The sequence below is a fragment of the Dipteris shenzhenensis genome, chromosome 8 (genome assembly GCF_047967505.1).
Source record: "Dipteris shenzhenensis isolate YYH24624 ecotype China chromosome 8, Dip_SZ_1.0, whole genome shotgun sequence".
Classification (NCBI taxonomy): Eukaryota; Viridiplantae; Streptophyta; class Polypodiopsida; order Gleicheniales; family Dipteridaceae; genus Dipteris; species Dipteris shenzhenensis.
This window is the reverse complement of record NC_141603.1, coordinates 29,570,277-29,587,902: the sequence shown is the minus strand read 5'-3', so window position 1 is coordinate 29,587,902 and position 17,626 is coordinate 29,570,277. Positions and strand designations below refer to the sequence as shown.

At 39.9% G+C, this 17,626-nt stretch overlaps 1 protein-coding gene and 1 pseudogene across 1 annotated transcript; both read left to right on the top strand.

Moving 5' to 3' along the window:
* Window positions 1-11,566: 11,566 nt before the first annotated feature.
* On the top strand, window positions 11,567-13,945 carry LOC147899354 (glycerol-3-phosphate acyltransferase RAM2 pseudogene; annotated as a pseudogene).
* Window positions 13,946-15,458: 1,513 nt separating this feature from the next.
* Window positions 15,459-17,366, top strand: LOC147899353 (uncharacterized). Its single transcript, XM_087377708.1, has 2 exons — window positions 15,459-16,145; window positions 16,269-17,366. Exons 1-2 carry the CDS (start codon window positions 15,459-15,461, stop codon window positions 17,364-17,366), a joined length of 1,785 nt encoding a protein of 594 aa, XP_087233834.1.
* Window positions 17,367-17,626: the final 260 nt, after the last annotated feature.

Genomic DNA, 17,626 nt, shown 5'->3' with positions numbered 1-17,626 from the left:
AAGATATGGTTCATTTTCTATGGCTACCTTGATGAAACATAAATTCGCTTCTCCATTATCCTACCCGTTGGTCTCACATCATTTTTCCTTATCAACTATGGCTATGAACCGAGTTCTTCGGTTTGGAGGAAGTCTTGCAAAGCAAAGGGAACCCATGAGCTCTTCATCCCGGAGTTCATGTGCCCGCTTCCACCATAGGTGTGTGTTCTGTGATGCTGTAGATGAGCTTCTGCATCAATCAGATTGTATTATTCAATTTATCCAAAGATTGACGTTCAGTCTTACGATAGTGATGATCTTCCACCAGTTTTTGCATATAAGCGAGTACACTTCATCATCGTTTATGCTAGTAGGAATGGGTGGGAAATTGAGTGAAGATGAGAGGGGAAGTGGTGGATAGTGATCTGTGAGTAGTGCAAGGGCAAATAGATAAATGAGAGTGCTTCAGTAGAGGTGGGTACAATATAAAGAGAAGAAACATAGATCAACCACTACAAATATAGAATTCACCAAAACAATAAGTTCATCCACTAGCATAGACTCAAAAAATCTCAAGGCACATGAAGATGCATACTGTTGATAGACATATGTATACCCAAACACAAGCAAGGACATCCATCTTCAGGAATCTCCTAGCAATGGCTACCATGTTGCTTTCAAAGTAGTATTGCTCACTTACATCACCTTCAATTTTGCCAAGTCTCAAAAATTTTACCATTAGACTACATTGATCACTTGCAATCCACAAAAACCAAAGTGCATGTGTGGAGATGTGTGCGCTTTTGTAGCTTCTTAAATGGAGGCAAACCATAAACATGTAAAAGTTTTTTCCTAGATAGGCTTCTTTTGCACATCCTAGAATATATTTCCAATGCTACAATCCCTTCCATTAGCCCATAATGCATGCTCATGATCATACCCATTTTCATTGTTGTTAGCAACCTAACTAAGCTAAATAAAAAAACTATATAATGTCATCGTGTCTCTTCCTCCAATTTTGCAATAGTAGACATGGCGAAGAAACAAGGCAAGGTATGTGTGAATGTTAAAACCTTACGTGGAAAATTGGAAAGGATTCACAAGTGCATGCTCATGATCATACCCATTTTTATTGTTGTTAGCAACCTAAATAAGCTAACTATATATGTTAGTGTATCTCTTCCTCCAATTTTGCAATAGTAGATATGGTGAAGAAACAAGGCAAGGTGTGTGTGAATGTTTAAACCTTGCATAGAAAAATGGAAAGGATTCACAAAACAGCTCTAATGTAAACATCAAAACATATGGTTTGGCAAGCCTCATGTAGCCAAGATAAATAATCCCACATATATAGTGGGTGCACATGGAGGTAACCATCTAAAGGCTAAAAGTGTAGGAGGCCTATACCGTGGATCCATTTTGGGGGATTGGGCTTTTTTTGGGTGGCTAGGTGGTGGGATTAGGACTCTACATGCTGCCCGATGACATGCATTGGTCATTGATTGCCCTCAATTCTACACGGTTCCAAATCAGGATCTAATCAGACATAGAGACAAACAAAGTGAGATCTTGGGCAGGGCAAGAGCAAAGATAGTGGTAGCACTGATTCAGAACAAGAGACACACTTATAGATTGGGTACATAGATAGCGTTTGGTGAGTGCATAGCTATAGCTAGCAATACATACAAACACTAATGACTAGAAGGATCCATAAGCCCGCATGTGAGCATAGCATGCATAAGAAAGCTATAGTGCTACAATACAATAGCTCCACTGTAAAGTTGGATGCATAAGCCCACATGTGCAATGAGCATAGCAACCATAGGAAAGCTATAGTGCTACACTACAATAGCTCCACTGTAAAGTTGGATGCTATAAGGCAAAGGTATGAACAAATCATGATAGCCTGACTAGGAACTAGATACCAGAGGACACACAATGACTTAGTAGTAGCAGGTATGACATGCACAAATCATGATACCCTGACTAGGAACTAGATAGAAGAGGGCACACAATGACTTAGTAGTAGTAGATATGACCCATGTGCAAAAATTTCAAGGACATTAGCTACATGAAATGACCCAAAAAAAGCAGACCAAGTGATGCATGAGGCTAGATAAGATTGACTGAATGGGTAGAGGTCCACAAAGTGCACTACAAGAGGAGGTAATCGGGCATGCCATGCAACAAACCTTTATGAATGCAATGGCAGTGCATAATGGATGTGAATGATGATATCATGGTGATGATAAAGAAGGCCCCCCATGTGACATGTAGCAGACTTTGCCACTAGGAAGAGGTCTAGATTACCTCCCTCATTAGACACTTGTGAGGTCTTGAGGAGTGTAACATATGGTTTGGCAAGCTATATGTGAGATTTCCACGTGGAAATAGCCAATTAGGGTGAACATGGAAGAAGATATATAATGTTTAGAAGTAAAGGAGACCCATATCCTTGGATTCATTTTAGGGGATTGGACTCTCCCATGGGTGGGCTATGCAATCAGATTGGGACCCTACACACAATCCATTAACACATGGTGATCACCAATTGGCCCCATTTCTACACTAAGGTGTTAAAATGTATTGAAAACACATTGGTGCACGTGGAGGGAAAATCCATAAATTATTGTTTAGATGAGCTTGTGATAGCTAAATGCCCCAAGAGACATAGACAACACCTTTACTACGAGGCATAAAAACAAAACTAGAATTTGGATGGGAAGCATCCCTTTGCCATTTACATGACATAGTTGTTATTTCCTTGTAGATTGTAGTGTCTGATCTTATGATCCTACCTTACCATCCAAATGATTAGATCTTTTAATTTCCTTACATTGGGTGAGACCTCACAAAAACTTATATTGCAACTGGTGCCTACCTAATGAGTCTAGGGGAGATACATACGTAAGGGGTGTTGCTAATGTACATTTCACATATAAGATAATGCTCCATGAATCATTGTGGCTTTCGCTACATTACCAATGTTTTCTTTTCAGAAGTTGCTTTGAATATAATAGGCAATTTTGTTGAAAAATATAATGGTTTTAATTATATAAACATGTATATGTACATGAGCATTACCCTTAAAAAAATTTGATTGTAGATCCAAAAAGTAACATAGATGTAGATCCAAAAAGAGAGAATATATAGAGGTATCTAATAATATATCTATGTGAAAATGTGAGTAAAGCACAAGCAAAATTTAAAATGAATTGCTATTTTTTTCATACAAATCTCTCTTCCTAATCTTTTCCATTTATTCAATTTAATGGCACAATTTTGGTTGGAATGATCTTGTTGAACTGACAAATTTGGTCCTTCTTAAGCCACTCTTGCAATTTATAAAGAGTCCTCACATTGCTAGGATCCTCCTACCATTATGTAGGTTTAGTGTTTTGGTTTTCTCTAAGTCTAATGATATTTTCTATTGTTGATTCATTACAATGTGTAATTTATTGTATATATTTCTACTATGACATAACAACTTGGAACTTCTTATTCCACCAACATTTCCACAATTCCAATGTGTCAACAAATTTTTAATTGGACCAACATTGATTAAGTTTAATCCATAAAAGCAAAAGTGCATGTGCTTAGATGAGAGAATGCCATTGTGAAATTTGTATACCCATTTACTCCCTTGAGAAGAATGCCTCTAATCTTAAACATCAAAATTTGAGTACTAAGAGCACACCCTTTTTTGGGTATTATAGTAGTTTACATATGCTGGAATTAAAAAGACCATAAATCTCATTATCTATTTTCCTCTAATTTTGTGAAGGGTACTTATTATTGCTTTCAAATTTGGGAACCAAGTTGAGCTTTTGTCTTTTTTTTTTGGGAGAGTGAGTTTTTATATATTAAAGAAAGATTTTTACATAATTTCTTCTAAATTATAGTTGGACGTGCCAACAAATATATGAGACTTTAAAAAATTCCATCTCGATAGTAGCTCCAAGAATAGCAGTAGAGATAAAAACAATGAAAAAATATGGAGAGAGGAGAGGAGAAGAGTGAAAATGAGGAGAGAGGGCATAGCTAGAGAGCACACCACAAATGACTAACTATACACTCGATTTAGTTGAATATACAAACCGCTTTAGGGTTAAGATTAGGGTTTCTAACCCTTGTGACTTTCAGCACTCTTTTGGTTAGTGCTACGCACATGTGATAATACATGATGTTGAGATGACTCCTTAACACCTTCCCTCAAGATCAACATTGTGAAGTAGGCCTTCCCTCAAGATGATGACTATGGGGGATCGAAGAAGGAATGAACATTATGTTCCATCACAATGGAAAGTCCTTCCTCTTAGTCAAATCAAGAGCTTGTATGATGTCACCAAGTAACACTCTTTCTCTGATGAAGTGCTCTTTAACATTAATGTAAGAAATCAGTTTCTAACAATAATCTTGTGACCCATATAGCCTCACATGCAGCTATTGTGAGTGCCATATAGTCTGCTTATGTTGAAGACACATAAACAGTTGGCTTCTTGTTTGACAACCATGATATAGCACCTTGACCAAGGAAAAATGCATCTTCTACATAGTCAGTGTTATCCATGCAACCTTGGATGACTACCTCTATACTCTTCGTGATGTATCTCAAGGCTGTTTGGCTGCATTCCACTGAGACTGCTTTGGATTTACCATAGACTATGCAAGTGGACTTACTGCATAGCAAATATATGTCCTCGTGATCGTAAGAAATATAAGAGATCTGATGAGCTGCTGGTGGTACTTGTCATTGACTATAGGCTTGTTGGTAAGTTTCAAACTCTGTTCCATGGGAGTGATTGCAATCTTGCAATCTGCAACATGAAACTTTTTTAGGAGACTATACACATATTTTTGCTATATCATGAAGGTGTTGTCTGAGTCTCCCTAGAACTCAAGACCAAGACGATAGTGCATAAGTCTAAGATCTTTCATGTCGAACTTAGTAGATAAGTCGTATTTTCAATTTGTTGATGAAGCTATCATCACTTTTTGTCACAATTAGATCATCTACATACAAAACTACAATAGTGATGTCTTCCCCTTGAACTTTGTAATGGAGACTATGATCTTTGTAATGGAGAGTATGATCTGCACTGGACTTCATGTATCCCAAATTAGCAAAATACTTGTCAATTCTTCTATACCAACTTCTGGGCAATTGCTTTAAGCTGTAGAGACTTTTCTAGAGATGGCAAACCTAATGCTCTTTCCCTGGCCCAACATAACCTGCTAGTTGCTACATGTAGACTTCCTCATGTAGATAAACATTGAGAAAAGCATTTTTGACATCTAGCTAGTACACATTCCATCTGTTGAGTGTGGCTAAAGATATAAAAAATCTTATGGAATCCATCTTTGCTACTAGAGCATGTCTCATTATAATCTTGACAATATTGCTGTGCAAAACTAGTCTAGCTTTGTATCTTTCAAAGCTTCCATCTAGATTGTACTTAATTTGTAAATCCATTTGTTTGCTATGGCCTTCTTTCTTGGTGGAGGATCACATAATTCCCAATTGTTGTTTTTATACAAAGCTTCCATTGCTTCATTCTTATAAGTTTGCATTTTAGCTTGTCAACTGCATTACACTGGCTCTTCAGTGGCCATGATGATATTCATAAGAGCATAATCAGTGGTTTTACTTTGAATTGCTTTACCTTTCTGGGCATATGTCAACCTTGCTGGTGGTCTACTTTCCCTAGCAGACCATCTGAGTTTCTACTCTGTAGGTGGATCCTCTGGCAATTCTTGCTCTTCTTTATCAACCTATTCTGTAGGTGACTGAGTAATAGATGTGACCATCTCATGTGTATTGGATGTTTTCCATTCATATTCTTCATTAAATATTACATCTCTAGAGATTATGACCTTTTGGTTGGTGCAATCATACAACTTGTATGCTTTGCTCTCTTGCCAACCATGATGCATTTATGTGACTTCACATCCAACTTTCTATGATGATCATCATGTATGTGTAGATACGCTATGCAACCTTGTATGTGGAGATGCCCAATGCATGGCTTATATCCAATTAATGCTTCATAAGGTGTCATACCCTCAAACGGTTTGGTCAGAATTCGATTAAGCAAGTAGTTTCCAGTGGTAATTACTTCTACCCAATATTAATTTGAAAGATGCTTCTCACTGAGCATTGCTCTAGCATTGCCTACTAAAGTCCCATTCTTCCTTTTAGCTATTGCTCACTGAGCATTGCTCTAGCACTGCCTGCTAAAGTCCCATTCTTCCTTTCAGCTATTGCATTCTATTGAGGAGTATCTGCACATTTGAACTATCTTCAAATGCCATTCTTTCTATAAAAGTTTAGGAATGTTAATAACATGTATACACCTGCTCTGTTTGATCTCATGACTTTGATCTTTCTGCTTGTTTGGTTCTCTACCATGGCTTTGAATTCTTGCATTCTAGAAAAGACTTCAATTTCTCTTTCAAAAAGTAGACCCAACAATATCTGCTATAGTCATTGATGTTGTGGGTCTATGCATAACCCCATGCATTTGTATGTATCAAATCAAGAATACCTCTTGCTCAAGAGGTGCTTTTGCCAAAATTAGTTCTCTTTTGTTTATCAAAGCAACATGGTTTGCAAAATTTTCATAGAAACTAAAGTTTCAAAATGCCAAGTGCCATATTTTGATTTCTCAATTGCATTAGACTTTTGATTTCTCAATTGCATCATATTTTTGAAATTCACATGTTCATATCTCTTGTGCCATATTGTGGAAAGTGGCATTGGCTATTGCTGAGCTGACATGGCATTCAAGTCTAGTACTGAAGCTAGCATTCTAAACAAGCCTCCTTACTTGATTGCTTTTCCCACTAGCTGATATCCTCTGGATTTGTCTCTGATTGTACATTCATCCCCATCAAAGATGACTTGATAGTTGTGTTCTGTCATTTGCCCAACTGACAAAAGGTTCTTGCTAAGCTTTGGAATGAAGAGTACATCTTTCACCAATCCTTTAGTACGGATGAAATTGTTCATATGGAGAATGCCTTTCCCTTGAGCTGAATTTGGTGTATTATGTGCTGTGTAGACAACATTCTTTGGACCTTCTAATGCTTTCAACTTTATGAACCATTCTTGATGCTTTGTCATGTGTGATGATGCACCAATCTTGATGTATCAAGGATCTTGATCAGCTTGATCAACTTGATAACTGCATTCCCCTTTTGAATTACAATCTATGTCAATGTACATTATTTCAGTCTTTTGCATATCCTTACTTGCAAGATACATATTCTAAGGTTAATGACTGGTGACTTGAATGTCCACCATGATGATTTCACCTTCCACAAAAATTCCCTCTATTGCTACTAGATTGACATCCTTGGTCATACCACTTCTTGTGTCAATCTCTTTCATAGTGTCCAAACTTATGACAGTAGTTGCAGTGAATGTTTGACACAGTGATTGTATTTCCTCTTCCTTGAAATCTTTCAATGGAATGATTTCCTCTCAGATACTGATGTTGATGTTAATGATGATCCTATTATTGATTTTGAAGATAATAACCACTTCTTTGAGATGCTCTAACTCTGCCTCTATCTTTGTCTCTATCTTTGTCTGAGGCTATGAATGCTTGGTCATTAGAATGACCTTTGCGTGCTTCAATGGCATGAGTCCTGAGTTCTTCACCAAGAAAAAATTACTGTAACTCTTCTACTGTACGATGTCCACACCTCCAATAGATCTTTCCATTGCTCGATTAGGTAGAATGAGACAAGAAAGACAAATATTTATATCACTTGATCAAAAAAAATATGCAAGATGTCATGCTTGGATAGCTCAACACAGTGAAGACATCTAAAGAAGCATGGGATATGTTCGCAACTCTTTCAGAGTCTAAAAACCGATCCAAAATTCTCACATTGAGAAACCAGATCAACCAAGTTTTAAAAATAGCAATGAAACTGGTGCAGGTGTAGACCCTTCTGCTTGTGGTGCGACAATGATGGGAGTTACACTGGATTGTCAAGGTGTAGACCCATTGACATACTACCACTTGTCTTGAAGTACAAGAATGATATCCATCTGATATTTCCGTGTGCTGTAGTTGGAGTTTTCTAACTTAACATATGCCTCCAAATTGAGGTTGCTAGTGGTACAGATGATGCAAGAAATGTACTAGAAATGCCTGTGAAAAACACTGTATGAAAGAACTGCAATCTGAATAGTCTATGAAGATAAAACTATAGTATATTCCAATTTGTTACAAGGCTTATGTGCAAATGATGCCAAGAATAGTCAAGAGGCTTTACAAGGTTGAAAATAATGTGCACAATGCTATAAAAATAGCCAATAAGGCTTTACAATGAAGGCATGTGAGTGCAAAATCAAATGATGTGCAATTTGTTCACTGAACAATCCACCAATACCTTTGAATACTCTGGAATCTATTCACTGATGTATAGATGGTCAAGTTTTAGGACATGTGATGATGTGAAACGGCATGTGAGAGTACGAGCTGACTCCGAGTAGGAACTAGTTAGGAATTTTTACTCATGGCTTTGATTGGTTGCTTTGGAGTTATCTCCTCTATGGATGAACTAATCTACTCTAATCTAACCATTGAGCAATGGAAAGGAGCAAATAATTTATTTTCCTTTTGTTCCTTTTAGATGTTGGGCCAGATGCATCAATGTAGAGGCTTGAATGTGTGCAAGAAGTGGATTTGATACTAAGGCTAAAAAGTGTGTGATACAAGCACCAAAATGCACACGTGATGTGACAAGTGCATAGAGCATGAAAAATCAGGCATTTTTCCTTTTTGGACCATCCTCAAATTGTTCCTAAATTAAGAGATACAACTTGTTGATCAAGGTGGAGGGGCAAAATGAGAAATGATGATGTGGCAAGAGGGGTCACATGCAGATTTGTGCCTGTGAAGGGCTGCGCCTATGGAGCATAGTGTTGAGGTGGCACCTCTGCGCACATGCAGCATTCACAATGTGCTTGTGGAGGGGGGATGACAGTGCCTAGTAGGGGCTATGCTATGTGGTAGTGATGAGGTGCAAGTGTGCTGATGTGGCACTATTGAGGTGTCTTGATGATGTGGATGGTGATGTGGAAGCTAACGTGTCAATGATGATGTCGTAGTTTAGTGATGTGGCATGCTAACGTGGATGATTACATGGTAGGCGGTGATGATGGGGATGCTGATTGTGCTGATGATGTGGTAGGCAGGGGACACTTGTTAGGGATGACATGGTACTAGGGTTGTTGTGATGATGTGGCAATTGGTGGCCATGTGTCAGGGTGACGTGGTAGATAGCTAGCATTGTTGATGTGGTGGATAAGATAAGTTTGCCATGTGGCAACCTAGGGACTAAGCCTCTCTGTGGTCACCCTTAGGATAGGGTAAGTGTTTGATTTGCTGAAGTGCCACGTGTTGCAAGAAGCTTCACCAAAATCTTTCTAAGATTTCGTCATGGGCAAAATTCTCATTTCTCCTCCATTGCTTCGTGTCAGTTCATGGAGGTGCTTTTGATTTGCTCCTTGGTGTGAAGCATTTGCATTGCTAGTCGTTTTGGCTGGCTATACTTGATCAGTTGATGGAGCTTGTTGGAGCGTGTTCGTTGTAGGAGCTTGCACGGTGTTGGGTGGCCCTTGAAGCTTTCTATCAATGGAGTAATAGCTATGTTGCTAGCTTAGTTGAAGTCTGTTGTTGATTGTGGGTTGTTTGGTCGATTGTGAGCTACGTTGGACGTTCCTGCCTGTTCGCTATGGCTGGAGGTCAATTGAGGTGTCGATTGCTTGTGGGTCAAGTTTGGAAGTTGTTGCATGTCCTCTAGTTGTGAGAGGTTATGTTGCTCAGTCGTGTGATCGTGGTTGGCTTGTGGAGGTTATGAAGGCTTGCATTGCTGTATGTGCCTCATTATTGGAGTCACCGCTCAGTTGACCTATCAAGTGTGGGTTGATGCAAGGTATTGTTTGTGTGTAAGCTAGTAATAGAAAGGCTTGGTGCTAGCGTTTGGAGCATCGTTTGCACGTAGGATACAATGGACTGATGGTTTGTCAATGGCTGTGTTGAAGTTGTAGCTAGCCCTTCAATCGGGTCATTGTAGAGGAGTGCTGAGTTGTTGTGAGCTTGGATGTCATTGGAGGTCAAGTCGAGGGCGCCTTATTTGTCCAAGTGCTATGGTAGAGCCGCGTTGGTGTGAGGAGCTGCCTTGGTTGTAGGGTATGATTGAGCTGTTGTAGCTTTGGTTGCTTGGCGCTAGCCATGGGCTTGCTTTGCATGGGCATTGTTGGAGCCGTAGTGGGCTATGGATGCAGCTATGTAGGTCATAGAAGTTGTTATATGGTTAGGTGTTGCTTGCAACCTTAGGCTCGCTGTGAGCCGTAGGGAGCCGCCACTTGCCTTGTAAATGTTGACATTAGTATCTTTAAAAAAGGACTCATTTATGGGATTCTTTATCAACCATAATCCATGTGCTATGAATTTTGGCCATTATGTCTCCTAACTTTGCAAGGATGGCTTAGCAAATTGCACTCTAGATAAGTGGATTTCGTAAATAATTTTCTTCCATACTCTCCTTTCAGGTGGGCATATAACAAAAAGGTGGATGAAACCTTCTATTGAGCACTAGCATCTCTTACACCTTCCATCTAACTTGCCTATCCTCAAAATCCTAGAGTTTTGGGGACAAAGCTTTGTGTAAGGTGAGCTAGATATCGAAAGGCATTTGCTCTCGTATGATTTTGAGCCATATGCCTCCAAATTTGTTGTGCCAAGAGAAAGTGGAGTCTAGTTTAGACCCTCTCATAGTAAGGGTTCCAATCAACTCATTCGGGTCTAAGTATAGGGGGAAGGGAGTTGCTACCCACCCATCTAAACTCTTTGCTAAAAATGAGTTATGAGACTCCTTGCCATATACGTTCTCTTGTCCATAGACTTGGCCTAGCTTCTTGTCTCTATTATTGAGACCAAACCCTCTCCTTATTGTTGGCCATTTCTTCCACTTTAACTTGACTTTGCCCTACAATGGACCAATTAATCACATCCCCTTTTCTGAAAGTGACCAAGATTGAGGTACATTTTAATTAATTCTTGAAAAAAAGCAAAAAACTTGCAACAGCGTGCAAAAAAATACTCGAATGGCCCATATTTCTTAATCGAATCCAACAATCAACATTTCTCCAATCATGCTCCCCCAAACCTTAATAGAGAAAAAGATGCGTGATAAGAAAGGAAAAATAGGAATTTTTGAAGAGATTTTGTGTTACTATAAGCTCATTGGTCCACCTAGTGCTTCATTATGATATAATTGACAGTCCTCATTACTTTTCTCTAGTTTTGCTTTATTTAGACGTAACTACATGCTTGCATGCATCTTAGAATGAAATCATGATTGTTAAGCTTGAATGCTTCTTACCCTTGCTCTCTATAACTACCTCCCATTAATCGTCTCTCGTTGGACACTCTCTTTGACTCAGCTAGCTTCTCTCAACTTCATATGATAGATGTCTCTAGTACTAAGAACATATGAGACGTTGATATATAGATCACGTCTTGCAAAGGCCAACCTCCAAATTTGTTCAAGCATTTCATTCTTTCAGATGGGCCCTGCAAAAGCAAAAGCTCGTGCCGATTCAAGCTTCCAGCTGCCACCCTTTGAGTATGTGGAGAAACGTTACTTTGATGGCCGTGAGAAGTAGTCAATCGTGGTCAACTTATTGGAACTCTTACTAGAGGTAGAAGCTCGTTTCCTTACTTCATGCTTGGAGCTCTGGAGGCAGGCTGTCTTTTGCAGGTAGTTGTGCTCATGCTCTTTGCTCCCCTTGCTTGGGTTCTCTCTCACTTTGTGTCGGAGGCTACAGACATCCAGACCCTGATCTTTTTCTCGTTTGCTGGTCTGAGAGTCCGTGCAATTCTTCCTAGGTTCTATGCTGAGGATATTCCTCCCGAATTCTAGAGGGTGTTCTCTTCATGTGGGAGTCACTGTGCTGTCATTGCAAATCCTTGCATTATGGTGAAATTCTTCACCATGAACCATCTTGGTGCAGACAAGGTACTCAGCATGAAGTTATATGTGACAAAGGGAGGTAGAGCAACGTGTTTGCTAAAGTCCCCAAAGGTGTTGGTGGGTTGGCACAAGAGGAATGCAGTGAAAGCTAAGTTTGGTAATGAGCTACTAGAAGTCGGTCTAGAGGACGCAGTGGTGGATTATCCCTTCTTATGCCTTTGTGAGGCAGTCAAGAAGCTCCTGCTCAATAATTGCAATGTTGCCTGAGTGTTGAGCTGATTTGATCCAAGTATAGGCAACGATATTCCTCTATTTTGATTGTTCATAGAAGTTAATAGGCCATTCATCATTTATATTGACTTGATTGATCACAAGGTAGCAAATTTGTTGCATTGGACCGCTTGTTGAAGCTAATCATCCTAATGAAGAAGTTGAGCTATGCTACAAGGTGCATTGTGAGAGATTGCTGATCTCTTCTTGCTTGTGATTGCACGAAGCCTACATAGTATCAAATGGGGACGAGCATTTTCTGAGCGAAATCTTCCGAGCGTCCGAGCGAAGGAAAAAAAAAGCTTCCAACTATGCATAAATATGGCAAAAATCGATCAGAAGAAAACATAGTTTCACTTAGAAATATGCAAAGTATTATAGCAATGCCTATTTTATACAAAAATATTTAGGTGAATCTGTAGGAATGGTGAGAGCATAATGGGATGGCTTTTGAAGAAACCCACATGTAGAGTAGACTTCTCTATGAAAATTCCCTTATGATCCTTCTTACAACTTTTACTTAATAGGGGGTGACATTGAAAACCCTCTCTCAACCTATCTTCATGAAAGAGTTTCTTCAAAGAAAACTCATTGAAGCAAGCCATCCAGGTAGTTTCGCCAGCGAAACCCCTTTGAAGCAAGTCTCCCAAGGTAGTTTCGCTGGCGAAACTACCTTGGACAGCACTTTTAAAAGTGACATAACTTTCATATCCAATGTCCAAATATAGTCATTCAACCACTCAAATTGATCGGAACACCCCATTTGAGCACATCTATGGAGTTATATTTTGGAAAATATTTCATATATAGTATTAAATATTACATGTATTTTATGAGAGTGATATATAAGCCCAAGTTAATACTTATTTATAGTAATTTAAACTTCTTTAGAAACATGTCCATAAATATGCTATAAAAACACTAAAAAGATATTGCCATATGATAAAAATGTGTTAATAAGTAATTATATATGCATAGTATTATTACATTGAGAGTGATTATGAGGAATGTTTCTTAAAGGAATCAACACTTTTTTAAGGTAATAACAGGGGTACAAAGGGATGTCTCTAAATAAGAAAATTATGTTGTGTAAAAATGAATGAGTGACTAGTCTGTATATTTTTATGATAAAGGGATCTAGTTCTAGTGAAAATAAAAGTGTAAAAACCATGTTTCCTAAAGAAAAACATTTTTAAAAATCTCTTGAAAAACACGCTCGGATAAACCTGCTCATAGGTTTTTGCTCGTAAAATTGACGCATCCGTATCAAATAGAAGCGTAGAGGCTGCTCCTATGCACAAGCTCTTCAAACCCATCGTTTTCCATGATGGGCACCTTGTACAATGCCCCACACCCTTAGTTGCATGTTGGATAATTCTTTGGTTGGATTTATCTTGTCTGCCATCCGAGTCTTAATTTCTGTAGACACTCATGTGCAATATGTTCTGATAGTGTACAAGCTTTCGGGAATTGGTCTCATTGTGAAAGGAAATATTCCACATCCGGATGAAGCAGGCGATGGTCTCCTATTCGTGTGCTATCATTAAACCTGTTTGGATCATGTCATCCTTTCGATTGTGTTGGGTAGGAGCCTCACGATAGTAATCTACAGTGTGAGCCGCTAACAGAGACATTGTCCCCCATTCGAACAGTTCGTCTTACTTGGAATTGTGAGAAGGATGCACACGATTTGTTTTATTAAAAATACTCCTCTCTCTCTCTCCTCAATTTCTCTCTCTGTCACGTTGGGTGGGCCTATTGAATACTATTAAGTATTCACCTTGTTTTCCATTTTTGCCCGTTCAAAATACACTAAAGGACGGTTTTTGGGCCTACCCAATGGAGAAGGCCTTAGTGACAATCTGGTCTTGAAAGGGAAAATTCCATTTTATTTATTTTTTGGGTTCTTCGAAATTCCCATTGGTTGGCTGCTGCTCCCAACCTTGGCAAAGACTATTGATGATTTGGGGTCCCCTTTTATGACTTTTGGGCCATTCGCATTAACTCCTCTATGGAGACTCCTAATCTCCTTCTTTCTTTTCACCTTCTAAGTCCCTTCTTGAATTTTGCGACCTCCAAGGCTTAGTGCACACGGCAAGTTTAGAGCGAGGTGGATGGTGCATTTGACATTCATCCATGTGAACTAAAGCCCCTCAGCATGAACTACATCTGACGAGTGTTATTGAGAGCTACAAAATGCCTTTGTTTGCATCTGACTAGTTGAAGGGAGTTGCACAGTTTGTAGGTGGCACATTTTTATTGATTGTTGGGGTAGAGCATTGAAGGGACTGGAGCCAAAGCCAGTGCGAGATGGCTAAATACGATTGGACGAGGAAGCAATGGCGCTCCGATTTGGCACAGTCTCAAATTTTGAGTTGCACAAAATAACACAAGTGGTGCTTCAAAACGTCCTCAAAATCCATGCGAAGGATCAAAACCCACCACCAACGTCGAATTGCTGGTATCGTGTGCACTACTAGCCCCAAGTTAGGGCTCACTCATTTCAGTGAGGTAGGGGCATGCCTCATGAATGATAGATATGGCATTCACTTTGTTTCTAACAATGATTCCAACCATGTTTGGATTTCAACCATAACTTATATATGCTCAACCAATTGTTTGTGAACGTAGTGGGAGCGTGAATTTCAGGAAAATATGTAGTGCGCTTGAACGAGATGTGTCACGAGTGCAAATGAAATGGGTTGGCACATCGTAACTTGTACCTTCACAAATGATAGATAAGGTTTACGTACCAATCTTCACTAGATCACATGGCTGGTCAAATTTGCGTAGGAGTGTGGTTGCATTGATGGAGCTTCAATTCATCTTTCACGGTCTACCTCTCAGATTCTTCTAAAACTCACACTCACTCTACGGTTGCGACTTGCCTTTGCTCAGCCTCTCACTTTTCATTTTTGTAGCGCACTTGTTCCCTCATGGAAATCACGCTCATTTGGCGGACAAGCAGCAGCTCAAGGAGCTCTAAATGTCATTCTAAAATTAGCAAGAATCACTCCAGCTCTCACATTCTTTGGTTTGGTTGCTAGGCGAAAGTCACGGCCAGGCAGGCACATACGTTGCTTGAATCGAAATGTCAGTTTGACCCTTTTATTCTTCAGTTGCTTCGACTTGATCTCGTGTCAAGCTTCGGTCTGCTTTAAAGTCCATCCACAGAGAGCTTGTTGACCTTGAAGTTATACAGGTATCGGATCACAATGGCTCAAGGACCATCCAATGCAAGAGTGGTGGTAGCCATAGATCTAGGCACTACATTCTCTGGTTTTACTTACGCACGCAAGTTAGAACCTGATAAGGTGTTCAAATTTTATGATTGGCCCTACGCAGGCAAAGCAGGAGCCAAGCCATATTGTAAAACACAAACGAGCCTCTTCTATAAGTGTGATAGCGATGGCAAGTTTCTTCTCAAAGAATGGGGCTGGCGAGCATTAGTACATTTTACTCAAGCTACCCAAGCTTTGAAATCTACCATTCCCAAAGCTACTTCAGATCTGTCCACTCGTATGGATTTGTTCAGGCTTGAAGGCTTGCAGGGCGGACCATTTGAAGATAGGACTCTACAAAGTGCACGGAATAAATGTGATTTTAGTGTTGAGCACATCGATCTGATGAATGCTTCAGAGTCCATCACTGAGAAAGTTGGGTACTTCGTGACCAAAATCAAGATCTTTCTCGCAGGGGAGGATGCACACCAAAGTAATAGGATGTCAAGCCAACAATTGCCGGGTGATCTCATTGTGGAAAGGCTTATTGTCGATTATCTCAGGTGCATTTCAGACTTCATAATGACGGAGCTCCGTCTGAAATATGGTAAACATTTTGGGAAGGTAGACGTTCAATGGTGTGTAACCATCCCTGCTATTTGGGATGAGCGAGCTAAACAAGTGATGAAAATGTGTTCCTAGAAAGTTGGGCTGGTTAAAGGACCGCTATGCACAATAGTCGATGCTAGTCCCCATGTCCTCGACATAATCCTGGAGCCTGAAGCCACCTCTGTATATTGCCAGCAAGAGGTGAGAGAATTGAAACTGAGGAAAGGAGACAAGCTTTTAATAGCAGACATCGGAGGGGGAACCATCGACCTAGTAGTACACATGAAGTCCGACGATGATCCACAAAGCATGAAAGTGGAGGAGGCCGTGGAGAGCTATGGGACCATGGGAAGCGGAACTTTTGTGGACTCACACTTCTTTCATTTCCTGTGTGGGAAGATCGGATGTTTCAAGAAATTTTGTCGAGAGAATTCATCCACGACACTGAGCATCTTGGGGTGGTGGCAAGGGATAAAGATGGGGTTCGATGGAGATGAGTATTCTACTGAGCTAATACTTCCCAGCAAGTTGAGCGATGTGTGGAAGGAACACGATCTAAGAATGGGTAACACAGTAGCCGAAGACTACGGGGAGGTGAGACTGGAGGATGCAGATATAATGATAATTTTTGATGACGAGGTGGATAAGGTATTGCAATTGATAGAGAGGGAGGTGAAAGGGGTGCGAGTGCTGATGGTGGTGGGTGGGTTCTCTACGTCACCCTATTTGAGGAAGAAGATAATGGACAAGTTCCAAAATAGAGTGGAAGACATTATAGTTCCAGAAGATCCAAGGAGTGCGATCTATCATGGAGCAGCTCAACTGTGCACACAAAACGATATCATTCAGTCAAGGATCTCCAAGCGAACATACGGAGTAGCCATGAGCCTGTCGGCAGAACCACAAGACCCACGTGCTTCTCTGTTTAAGGACGATGATGGACGACAGCTTTGCTTGGACTGCTTCGATGCATTCGTGAGGGTAGGAGAGAGGGTACGCACCAATCAGTCAGTGAAGGAGATCTACTATCCCGTCCAACATAGACAAGAAGACTTATACTTCACGTTATACAGTTCCATAAAAGCGCATCCCAGGTATACAGTAGAAGAGGAGTGCCAATTGGAGGGTCCTTTCACAATAGACATCTCGGATGGAATTGATTTGGGCATGGAGCATTCTGTGGAGGTGACCATGTGTTTTGGGGGTTCCAACATCGAAGTCACGGCTAAACGTATTAACTTTGGCAGCCAAAAAGTTGAAAAGGGTCTCTCTGTCACTTTTAGCCGTGACTAGTGCATATTGTTGTAATTTAGTTCTATACAGCTCTAGTAAATTGCTGTTTTGGCTACCAATTGGGCGAGTCTATCGTCTTTGTGGAGAAGTACATCCTTTTTTTTCAACACAAGGAACCAAGTGTACTAACCCCTAAAGGTATTGCAAATACTCTTCACGAATTTCCAATGATGCTCACATGGGTTATCCATATATTGATGGACCAATTTCTAGTCTGGTTGCTATCAATATATAAATTAGTTTGCAAACAATGTATAGCA